The sequence below is a fragment of the Bubalus kerabau genome, chromosome 3 (genome assembly GCF_029407905.1).
Source record: "Bubalus kerabau isolate K-KA32 ecotype Philippines breed swamp buffalo chromosome 3, PCC_UOA_SB_1v2, whole genome shotgun sequence".
NCBI classification, from domain to species: Eukaryota; Metazoa; Chordata; class Mammalia; order Artiodactyla; family Bovidae; genus Bubalus; species Bubalus kerabau.
The window spans coordinates 54626253-54638276 of record NC_073626.1 but is presented as its reverse complement, the minus strand read 5'-3'; the positions used below and the strand labels follow the sequence as shown (position 1 = coordinate 54638276).

The 12024-nt window shown below is 41.7% G+C and overlaps 1 protein-coding gene across 6 annotated transcripts in view; it reads left to right on the top strand.

Moving 5' to 3' along the window:
* The first annotated feature begins 202 nt into the window (after nucleotides 1-202).
* HERC2 (HECT and RLD domain containing E3 ubiquitin protein ligase 2) overlaps nucleotides 203-12024 on the top strand; it is a 238564-nt gene continuing 226742 nt past the window's right edge. For 5 of the 6 annotated variants that reach the window (XM_055571827.1, XM_055571826.1, XM_055571828.1 and 2 more), the window contains exons 1-3: nucleotides 203-334; nucleotides 581-627; nucleotides 1440-1542. In XM_055571827.1, the coding sequence (XP_055427802.1) occupies nucleotides 1471-1542 (72 nt within the window). In that variant the 5' untranslated portion in view covers nucleotides 203-334; nucleotides 581-627; nucleotides 1440-1470. Of the gene's footprint in view, nucleotides 380-580; nucleotides 628-1439; nucleotides 1543-12024 lie in introns of all 6 variants that reach the window. The other variant, XM_055571823.1, reaches the window with a different exon arrangement.

Sequence of the window (12024 nt, the reverse complement as noted above, 5' to 3'; positions counted from 1 at the left end):
CCACCACATGGGACGGCTTTCTGAGAGCGCAGTGCGAAATCCGGGTCAGGAGCGCGTGCGTCTGTGCGTGCATTCGGCGGAAATCCCGCCTCTCGGCGTCTTCGGTTGGCCCTGACCGCAGAGGGGTGAGCTTAAGGAAGAAGACGAGCAGGATAGAAGAAAACTGGAGAATCGGGAGGAGGGGCTAGGATGTTCCTCTTTCCCATTGGCTGGGCCCGTGGCGACGCCCCAATGCAATTGGCTGAGCATCGTGGGCCTTAGCCCCGCGTCGACCCGCCCCTCCGGCCGCAAGAGACGCCGGGATTGCGAGCACCGGCGGAGCCAGTGGCGGCTGGTCTGTGTTATCACGAGCTGAGCTAGGCGGCTGGGGGCCTGTGCCGTACGGTCTTCGTACTCCGGGTGGCGGGGGTGCGGCGAGGGCGGCCGGCCGCTGGGGCGGTGCGGGCCGGGGCCGGGCTAAGCCGGGCCACGGCGGGCGTTGGCACAGCCGCTGGGCCCGGGCCTGCGCTGACCGCCTTCGGCGCGCGTCTCAGGCTGTCTTTTCATTTCCAAGTGATTATTGTTTTGGATTTTTCTGCAGACGTGAATTTTGATTAATTTATTTCACGCACCAGTTGCTGCTCTGAGGTAAAGCGGATAATGCATGCTGGTGTCATTTGTCGTGGAGACGTGGGGTTCCTGCAGTTTGTGTGTTAACCTTTTGGATTTAAGGGAAGGAAATGACATTGTGATTTGGTCTCTGTGACCGTCCATTCTCAAGGTCTCGCCCATGTAGTATAGACGCGGGCGAACCCTGTCTGTGAGTCTCTTACCTGGACTCGAAGTAGGCTTTTTCCTCCCTCCCTCTGTCTTTCTCCCTCCTTCTCTGACTGCCCTCTCCCTAGTGCTCCCCCTTTCCATTTCTGTTCTTTTTGCTGCATTAAACCTTGCGGGAGGGACTTTGTAAAATTCTGAAGAGGTTTAGGTCTTCAGTATTTCTGCTTTACTTGCAGGTTTTAAAAAAATTTTTAGTGGGGTATAATTGATTTACGGTGGTGTTTGTGTTCGTTTCAGGTGTACACAAAGTGAATCAGTTAGGCATATACACATGTGCAGTCTATTTTTAGATTCTTTTCATATACAGGCCATTACAGTGTTGAGTAGGGTTCCCTGTGCTTTACATTAGGTCCTTATTAATTGTCTATTTTATATGTACTACTCAATCCCAATCTCCCAGTTTATCACCCCTGCCCCCCATAAGTTTATTTTCAATACCTATAACTCTATTTTGCTTCTGTAGATAAGTTCATTTGTAGCTTTAAGATTACACATATAAGCAATATATGATATTTGTCTTCCTCTGACTTCACTCAGTATCAGAATCTCTAGGTCCATCTATGTTGCTGCAAATGGCATTGTTTTGTTCTTTTTTATGGCTGAGTAATATTCCTTGCTTGCAGGTTTCACGACTGGGAGGAAATCAGGGGAAAGATGCCTTCTGATTCTTTTTGTTTGGCTGCTCAGGCTCGACTTGACTCCAAATGGTTGAAAACAGATATACAGGTGGGGTTTTGACAGCCTTTTTTCTCTTGTGTTCCTACCTACAGAGTTATATTTCTGGTTAACCCTTTCGTAAGGTTATATAAGGGCATGCAGATCTGATCTTGTCATATTAGAGAAGCAGGTTTATTTTCTATAACTCAAAATGTACTTTTTATTGTTTTCATAGAGTGTGTGTATCTGTAGATACAGTTATTTATAAATGCAAGAAATGAGATAAAAGTTATGCAAAAATTTTTTCTTTTTTTTTTTTTTTTTTACGAGGTCTGTATCATTCTTAGCCATACCTTGGTGACAGATTAATGATACTTTTTGAGATGTTCAGTTAATTATGTGTAGAAAAGTGACATACAGTAATTTATTGTGTCCTGCAGAAACTCAACTCATTTTTATGGGATTCTGTGTTTGTGTTTCTGGAGAGATGAATTCAGTTGAGCTGTTTGTTTTTATTTGTCACTATTCTTAAGAGGAGTGCGTAGATTTTTGTATCAAGAGCATGTGAAAACAAAATGTTAACCATAGATTTTCTAATATTATTTTTTAAGGTAATTGCAAACTTGCTGAGAAATGATCAATAAACAGTAACTAATGTTTCTGTAGTCTATTTTTTATCCCATTAGTTTTGTTTGCAAATGGAAAAACTGCTTTTGTAAGTTGCTATTGCCCTCAGAAATTGCTGAAATAATTTTGCAGTGTGTTTGTGTTCTTTCCCTCTTCCCTGAGGTTAATTATTTTAAGTATTTCTCAAGTAATCTTAACTTTGTTTAAATACAGTCTTCTGAACTGTATGATGCAAGTCATGTATTCTGTAAGCAGTTGATCTTAGACACTTGAAGTGAAGCATTATTGCCCCTCTTTTTAAAAAATATTTATTTATTTATTATATTGATTATTTATTTGACTGCCCTAGGTCTTAGTTGTGGTATGTGGGACTTTGAGTTGCGGCATGTTAACTCTTTTGTTCCAGCATGTGGGATCTAGTTCTCTGTCCAGGGATCAGACTGGGGCCCCCTGCATTGGCAGTGCAGAGTCTTAGACACTGGACCCCCAAGGAAGTCCCTAAATTTTTTTTAAGTGTTGAGTATTAGTTGGTGGCAGAGCTAAATAAATGTTGAGAACTGTGTTGTGGATGATGGAATTGTTATTAATGGCATAATGTTAGATAAGAAAATGAAGAAGAATTGGGTTAAGAATTGGCATAGCAGTAACTTTTTTTTCCCAGCAGGATTGGGGGAGGTGAGAGATGGATAATTTTTTATTGATGACATCCAGACAAACTGACTTTAAGAATTGTCTTTATATAAAATTTAATTGAAGTAAAGAACTTTACCTGATGAAGTTTTTTTTTGTTAGCAATCATAATTGAATAACTGCTTAATATGAATTTTAGCATGTTGATCTAAAATGAGTTTAATGTTGAGTTGAGTGCCTATGATGAGTTAAAAAAAATACCACATACCTTCAAGTGCTTACCATTTAATTTTTGATTTATTTAATGTAATATAAAGTGTTTGGTGCTTCTTAGACATTTGAGTACTATACACAAGTCTTCCAAACTCCTAGGAATAAGGGACAAGACTTAGGTTTTGGATTGTGCATCAGAGGCAAAATGTGGTATGGTTACTGAAGCTGTGAGAAAAATGTGAAAATAGTGTGAAAAAAGTGATTGCTGACCTTGGTTTTATACAATATTTCCAGTGTTGCTTACTAAGTGTGAGGAATGAATCTTGTTTTACCCTAACGAATTTGAAAAGACTCTGATGCTGGGAAAGATTGAGGGCAGGAGGAAAAGGGACGACAGAGGTTGAGATGGTTGGGTGGCATCACTGACTCGATGGACATAGGTTTGGGTAGACTCTGGGAGTTGGTGATGGACAGGGAGGCCTGGTGTGCTGCGGTTCATGGGGTTGCAAAGAGTCGGACACGACTGAGCGACTGAACTGAAGGAGTAACTTAGACGTAGTTTACTCTTTGGAATCCTTCCTGAGACAAATGCTGTCTATTGCTGACAGGCCTATAAGATGCAGGCCTTATGCTGACAGGTTTTACCCTTATCTAGTTGGGGATGTCTCTTCCACCTGGAGTGAGAAGTGTCCTGTTCCTTAGGTAGGCTTTTGTATTGGGAACAGAATTGATACCAGGTTAATGAATAGTATGTGGGGTAGAAACGTGTTTCTTAGTCATAAGGTTTAGCAAATACATTTTCTGTGGCTATTTTTATTTGAAATGCCCTTGAGGTTTTTAGTGATTTTTGAAAGGAAAAGTTTTTGGAGGCTGAAAAATTTTAATATGTATGTATTATGGAGGATATAGACACTAATCCTAGACTTTCTGCATCAGAGATGTTTAGATGCCTCAAGCCTGGGGCCTTGCAAACCATTGCCTCTAATGAGGTGCCCGTTATATGGCAGGCACATATCTGGTTTTTACACATATAATGCTTCTTGTTTCTTCAGTTCTCTTTCCTGGTTGTTGTGTGGAGTTCCGTTATTTGTCATATTTTCCTTCACAATTCTCTTGAGGAAGCAACAAAATAGAGAGCTCAGAAGTGTTTGTTACATTTGTTACATAAATCACTGCCATTACCATTTTTATATTTACAGTAAAATCCTGTCTTTTGTGATTGGTAGTTTTTTTGGTGAACCAAAAAGCCAATTAAGGGAAAGAACTGTAAAAATAGTACATAATCCCTTAAAAACATTTTATTTTTGAAAGATATATGCATACTTATTTGCTAGTCTTGATGTAAGGTTAAAGGTGTGTCTTGGAGCATGGGGTCAGGAATGAATGGCATTATCCTGCTCTTTTTTGCATAAACTGTACTCAAATGAATCTCCTCCAGTTTCTATTTTTGGGTTCTTTGAGGTGAAACATGAAATTAGATATGTGTGAGGTAATTTTTAAAACTTCTTATTTTGAAATATTAATAGACTCACAGAAAGTTGCAAATGAAGTACAGAGGTCACTGTATACTCTTCTCCCAGACTCCCTCAGTGTTGCAGTCTTAGGTACAGTGTTAAAACCAGGAAACTGACATTGGTGTAATGTGTGCCTAGTTCTATGCCATTTTATCGTATGTGTCTATGTAACCATTAAAATTGAGATCCAGAAGTATTCCATCACTACAAACATCTCCCTCCTGCTGTCCCTCTGTATTCACACTTCCTCTACCATCTCTGACCCCTGGCAAGCACTAATTTGTTCTCCATCTCCATAATTTTGTCATTTTGAGAATGTCATGTGGTATGTGACCTTGTGAAATTAGCTTTGTTCATTCGGTATAATGCTTTTGAGGCCCATCAAATTTGTTAAGTATATCAGTAATTCAACTCAGATTAAAATTTTCTTTTCTTCTAATCATCAATTTAAAATGATTCAGCATAAAAATTAGCTTTTAAAATTAAACTCGTCACTTTATGCTTGGAAATACTAGTAGATTAAAAAATGTAAACATGAACATCTTGGTAATTTCTAATCTCAGGTTTTTCAGTTGACAGTTGATATGTAGAAATAAAAGAATGTTGTAGGAACTTCCCTGGTGCTCTAGTGGTTAAGACTGTGCTTCCAATGCAGAGGTCACAGGTTTGATCCCTGGTTGGGGAACTAAGATCCCACATGCCATATGGCTTGGCCAAATTAAGAAAAGAATGTTGTAAATACAAGGTATTTGCTTGATTGAAAGGTAACTTACTTGATTTTCATAATGACTTTTTATATTTATTTTCGTTTCTGTAGAATTGGTAGCATTCCTCATTTTTTTATTCATGAGTTTGGGAGGCTGCAGTTCATGCAAAGAGTCGGACATGACTGAGTGACTTCACTTTGGTTATTTGTATCTTTGCTGTATTTTGGATTATTTTGTCAGATTTATATATTTAATTAGTCTTTTTCTTGTAGCTTTGGATCTTGGAAAAGATAATAATTATAAAGGAAGGAAAATGAGTTTATTATCAGACGTGACAACAGGCCTTATGTAGAAGAAAGCTGAGTAACATATTTAAGGCACCCAAGAAAAGAAAATCAGTGAGTAGGAGCTCAGAAAATATTGTTACCATGAGTCCTTCCCGAGGAAGTGAATAGAAACTAAAGATGTTTAGATGACTGAATGACTGTAGATTAACATAAAGACTGGTGGTTGGTGTCAGACCTATAGTTACGGATAGGACCCAGAGTAAATGAGTTTTATAAAGGATGGAACATAGCATGTAACAGTTGTATGCTTAGACATAGTGGATTAGACTAGAACTGTTCTACAGTGTCTAATCTAGTTAATCCTGTGCATTGAAGTTTTTACTTTAGATCCTCTATTTTTCATCTCTAGAGGTTCCATTCCAGTCCTGATTGCTATCTTCCATTTTACTTGTTATCATGTTCATATTTTTCTCTGTCAATATATGAAACATCTCTATAGTGGAGCTTTTAACATTCTTGTCTGCTACTTCCATCACCTCTGTTGTTTCTGTGTTTATTTTGATTGATTTCATCATTTCTGTTGATATATTGCTCTGGTTCTAGGATATGTTTGCATGCTTGTTAATTTTTTTATTGAATGTCACTAAGAGTCAGACATGACTGAGTGACTTCACTTTCACTTTTCACTTTCATACATTGGAGAAGGAAATGGCAGCCCACTCCAGTATTCTTGGCTGGAGAATCCCAGGGACAGAGGAGCCTGTTGGGCTGCTGTCTATGGGGTCGCACAGAGTTGGACACGACTGAAGCAGCAGTTTGTAAATAAATATGTTATTCTGTGCTAGATTTTGTTTTATTCTCTTGAAGAGCTGTAGTTTTGTCTGACATGCTTGTAAGTTACTTGGAATCAATTTGGTCTTTTCAAAGATTGAGCCTAAAGTTTGTTTGGGCTGATCTAGCACAGTCTTTAACCTTGGGCTATTTATCTGCCTCATTAAGGCAGTGTCCTTCTTAGGACTCTGATGCTTGGTGTGTTGGGAGGTCTTTCTGTTCTGGTTGGTGGAAACAGGCTTTTTCTAGACTGTGAATATTGATTGGGGTTCTGTCTGCTCTTTTTTAGTGCTGCTTTGCCCATTCTTGATAGTGTTCTCAACCTGTACCCAGATCAGTACCCAGCTGGAGTCTCAAGGGGGCTCCTCTGTCCAGCTCCAGAGATGATTCTCTCTGCAGCCAACTTCCTCTCCTATATTCTTGTCATTTTGACCTGCTTACAGGCAATCTGCTCCTCCTTTCAGCAAGACTTCTGGGTTCTATTTGGGTTCCTCTTTCCTGTGCTGCAGTCTGGAAGCTGCTTCTAGGCATTAAGCTTGGACTCTTACTTCATTGTTGCCCTTCACGGGAATCACAGATCACACTGGATCTTTTGCCCAGTGTTGGAAAACAATTTTTTGATATATTCAGTCTGGCTTTCTACCAGAGATGTAATTACTAAAGAAGTTAATTCTTGACAGGTGGGAGAACAGGCCTTCCCAATCTGATCTCATTTTATTGACATTTTAATTTTAGACTTGTATTTTTTGTTTTAGAATTTCCACATTTTCGTATGACTGCATTTTATTGAGGTGTAATTATATTTAGTAAAATGCATCTATTTAAAAGATTTACTTACTTATTTTTTTGACAAGTCTGGTTCCTGGTTGCTGTGCACATGCCTTCTCTAGTTGCAGCGAGCAGGGGCTGCTCTTGGTTGCAGTGCATGGGCTTCTCATTTTGGTGACTTCACTTGTTGCAGGACACAGGCTGTAGTCATGCGGGCTCAGTGGTTGTGGCACGTGGACTTAGTTGCTTCGTGGCACACGGGATCTTCCCTGAGCAGAGAGTGAACTGATTGAACCCATGTCCGATGCATTGGCAGGTGGATTCTTAACCACTGGACCACCAGGAAAACCCTAAAATGCATCTGTTGTAATATTGAGTTTGAAGTGTTTTGGCAGTTTGCTTAACTGCCACATTAGGGACTTTTCTGTAGTTTCTAGTTCTCTGTTGAAATTGTTAACATGATCTTTTAATTGCTTGGACACATCAAACCTTGTGCAGCCTTTTTTGATTCCTCCACTGCATCTTCCTTTCCCTCTGGATTGATACCTCAGCATGCCTGTGGGCCACCCTTCTATTCCTGCTCTTAGATGTAATGTCACACAACAGGGCGTAGGTTTCGGCTTCCCAGCCACCTGCCATGGAGCTGTAGGTGACAAAGTCTGGAAAGTGGGGGAGAGCAGAAGCTCATTTTCCATGAGGTGAACATGTACCACTTGGTAAAGAGAGGTAAGGAAACTGGCTATTTTAATCTCCCTCTCCCCGCTTTTTTCCCCTCTTTGGATGGTTCTGTGGTTTCTTCTTGCAAACTTTGGTTAAGAGCCCCACTGCCTAGTGAAAGTGCCGGCAGCACATCTTGGAGTGGGGACTAGTGCGGTAAAACAGGAGTCAGGAAACTTTTCTCTAAAGGCCCAGATCGTAAATATTTCTATGGGCCATATGTTGTCTGTAACAACTGCTCACCTCTGCAGTTGTCATGTGAAAGTAGGTACACATAGTACATAAAACAAGTGTGTGGTGGTAGGCCCAGAAACTTTATGGATACTGAAATTTGAATGTCATAATTTTCATGTGTCATGAAATATATTTTTCTTCTCTTGATTGTTTCAACCACTGAGACATGTAAAACCCCTCTTAGCTTGAGGGCTAAGAATCATAAAATTGGATTGTGGGCTAGATTTGGCCTCTGAGCTGGGCCTTAATTTGCTGACTTCTGTAGTAACTTGCTGTGTCCCCTCACTGCCTTGGGCTGGTACCTTCCAGGGAAAGTGTCACTACTTTAGTCTATTACTTAGGCTTTCCTTTTTAGGGAAAGGCTATGTCTGTGTTTCTGTTTTCTTGATCTACTCTTGATTTGTTTATGCTGACTTCCATTTTTATTTATTTATTTTTTTCCATTTTTTTAGTTATGTAGTCTTATCTTCAGAGAAGGCCGTGGCACCCCATTCCAGTACTCTTGCCTGGAAAATCCCGTGGATGGAGGAGCCTGGTAGGCTGCAGTCCAAGGGGTCACTAGGAGTCAGACATGACTGAGCGACTTCACTTTCACTTTTCACTTTCATGCATCGGAGAAGGAAATGGCAACCCACTCCAGTTTTCTTGCCTGGAGAATCCCAGGGAAGGGGGAGCCTGGTGGGCTGCCGTCTATGGGGTTGCACAGGGTCAAACACGACTGAAGCGACTTAGCAGCAGCAGCAGCAGTCTTATCTTACCCATTGTTATTTTTGAGTTCTCAGTATTGTATGTGAAAAATTGTTGTGGTCATTTGAGGCCCTGGATAATGATCTCTTCTCCAGAGAGAATCTGTCAAGCTAGTAACACTAGTGACTCCAGGTTACTGCAGAGCAATATGGAGCTGTGATGATTCAGAGCCGGGCTCCTGCCAGTCTGCTTGCACTTTACCTGTGCTTCTGTGTATGTGGCCCTTGGAGGTTCTGTTCAAGGTATGGCATGTTTACCAGGCTTCTCCCCTGTGAGGACCAGAGCTCCATCCTTTCTCAGCAGCTCCACTGAGGTCTGCTTGGTCTCAGCTCTGCTTGCAGAGTTGGCAGGTGCCTCGGGAGGCAGTCTTCAGCCCCTTGGGCTGTTCTTCTCTCTTGGGTCCTAGGTTTGCTCTTCCTTGCTGCCTGGATATCTTCAAACTGATGTACTTTATGTTTTCTTGTGACTTTCCCAGAATTTCTTTCTTTCTAGAATTTGTTGTTCTTAAATTTGTTTGGAATTGATAGGTTATCCTGTGTTCAACAGGTGTTTAGAAGGTATTTTTCTGCAAGGCTAAGAAAAAAGCTAGATATCTTCATAGTCATCTGCAAATATTTGAACAGATCACATTTCAGAAATATTTTAAAGATAGAAAAAATAAATATCTAAACTATAAGTTAATGCCATTTATTTCATTGGGCACATTCTATTTTGAATTATATTGCGTAATTACACAGTTCTGAAGTGATCATGTTAATAGATACCTTAAAAGACCTCTTGCCCAATTCTGTTTGGTTTTCAAATATTGTGGCCCCTTCAATGGCTCCCCCAGGCCTCCTTACTGCACCTGTTGGTTCATGTTGATGAGAATAAAACAAGCTGGAGAGTTTGGCCTCTTCCCCCAAACTGATGACCTTGGTGATCTTGGTGACCTTGGCCAGGTAATTGAACTGCTAAGTTTTAGTTACTATCCCTCAAAACTGGCCCCGTTACTACCCCCTGCCTTGTTGGCTTCTTTTCAGGATGAAAATGCCTTTACCTGTTATGTCATTTTAGACGTATGAGGTAAGAATATAAGAGCAAATTGGTAAAGGGTCCTCAGAATGAATAATACTAATTAGAGATATCTGGATTCTCGATGAAAAAAGTTAAAATTTAAGAACTGTATTGTTACCCATTGGGAATGTTTTTGTAAATTAGCTACTAATAAGGTCAGGATTTTTTTAAAATTTATTTTTGGTTGTGCTGGATCTTCATTGCTCTCGGGCTTTTCTCTAGTAGTGGCAGGTGGGGTTTACTCTCTAGTTGGGGTGTGTGGGCATCTTGTGGTGGTGGCTTCTGTTTCGGAGCACAGGCTGTCGATGCACTCAGTAGTTGCTGCTTCTGGGCTCTAGAGCACGGGCTCAGTAGTTGTGGTGCATGGGCTTAGTTGCTCTGCATGATGTAGGGTCTTCCTGGATCAGGAATTAAACCCATGTCTCCCATGTAGGGATTCTTTACCACGGAGCCAACAGGGAAGCCCCAAAACAAGCTATTTGTAGACTGTTGTACAAATACTCTTAAACTGATAAATTTAAGTGAATTGTATTGCTTGTGCATGCTCTTTTTCCAGTGCCGTGATTGTTTCCCAGTTTCTTTCTCCTTGGGATCCTGTGCTTTCCTCCAGTGCCTTGGAATGCTCTCCCAGGGACTTCATCTCTGCCTTTCACAGTCCAACTCTTTCAAGCCTTCTTCCAGGGAAGCTTGCTTTGTTACCTTAGCAATGTTCCCTCCTTCCTTGAATCCTTTCAGATGCTTGAATCATTGTAGTTTGCGTGGTGGTTACTTGAGTTCATGTCCCCGGCTCCTAGGAGGCTTTTACAGTGGGTATCCCTCCAGACACCCAATTTCTACCTTCCACACAGCTTCTGCCCTACCCCCATCCTTCCCAACACTACTAAAGTGATGAGAGAAAGAACAGACAATAGTGATGATTCTTGTCTTCATGTAAATGGGGCTTCCTCGGCCTGTTCTTTAATAATTGTATCATCCCCAGCCACCCTGGGGTAATCCTAGTGGGCCGTCAGGGCTGAGGACCCTCCCTCCTTGGGTGTGGGCATCTTCTCCAGGTCTGCAGCCCATTTGCTGATGACTTCCAGGTTTGAATCTCTAGCCCTGAACCCTCTGCTAAGATCGGAATTTGTGTTTGCAGTGTATGTGTATTGTGTGTGTGTGTGTGTGTGTGTGTGTGTGTGCGCGCGCGCGCGCGCGCGCGTGCGCACAGGGAGAGGATCTCCATGTTTATGTTCAGTAGTTGGTGCAAGTATCAGTGGTTAAAACTGAGCGAATTCTCTCATTTTGTCTGTTCTCTACCTTGTTTTTCACATCTGATCTGTCCCATTTGATCTGAAATGTCTTAAATACTCTTTTTTTGTCTTGACTTAAGCTCTCATCCTGTTTTCTCTGTGTTTGGTTTCTTCCTCTGTCCTCGTCCACTGCTCTGACACTGAGTTACGACTGGATGTGTGGTCATTTATTTCCTGGAGCCCCCAAAGGTGGCAGGTAACTGCTCGAGTGCAGCACACGTGGGGCTGTTGAGTCTGGTCATTGTTTGATTCCCAGCCTGTGTGGCCACGTGGGCCTGGACTGAGCCCAGGGAGAGGTCTTAGGTCCCTCCTCTTGGCCAGGTCAGCAGGTGAGCCAGACCTTTCCATCCTGTGTTAAAACAGCAGGGGCCCTGAATGTTTGTGGCTCACTTTTTAGGAAGTATTTACTTCTCCCTCTGCCAGTTGATACTTTTGCCAACAGTTGTGTATTTTGGTCTTAAGCATGTTTATGGCAGTTGTCTCATTCAGTGATGTGAACAAATATGAGTGCTGAGAGAAAGTTGTTGCTTCTATGAGAACTAAGTCGGTTGCCAATTTGGTTTTCTATTGCTGTGTAACAAGTCACTGACCAGAAAATGTATCAGTTAAAACAACTCAGTGTACTCTCTGCTCCTTTTCTCTGTGGGTCAGGAGTCTGGCCATGGCTTAGCTGGGTCTTCTGCTTTAGGACTCACAGGCTGCAGTCAAGGTGCTGACCAGTTTGCATTCTCATCTAGGGTTTTATTGGTGTCCTTGTTGGCGGAATTCAGTTTGTGGGACTGTGGGACTGAGTTGTGGGCTCCTAGGAGACACCCCTCTCCATAGGCAGCTCATGGCAGTGGCTGTGGACAGCGTCTCTTCTGGAGGGTCCCATCCTCTTAAGGGCTTTTACCTCACATGACCCTAGGATGATTTTCCTTTTGATTGACTA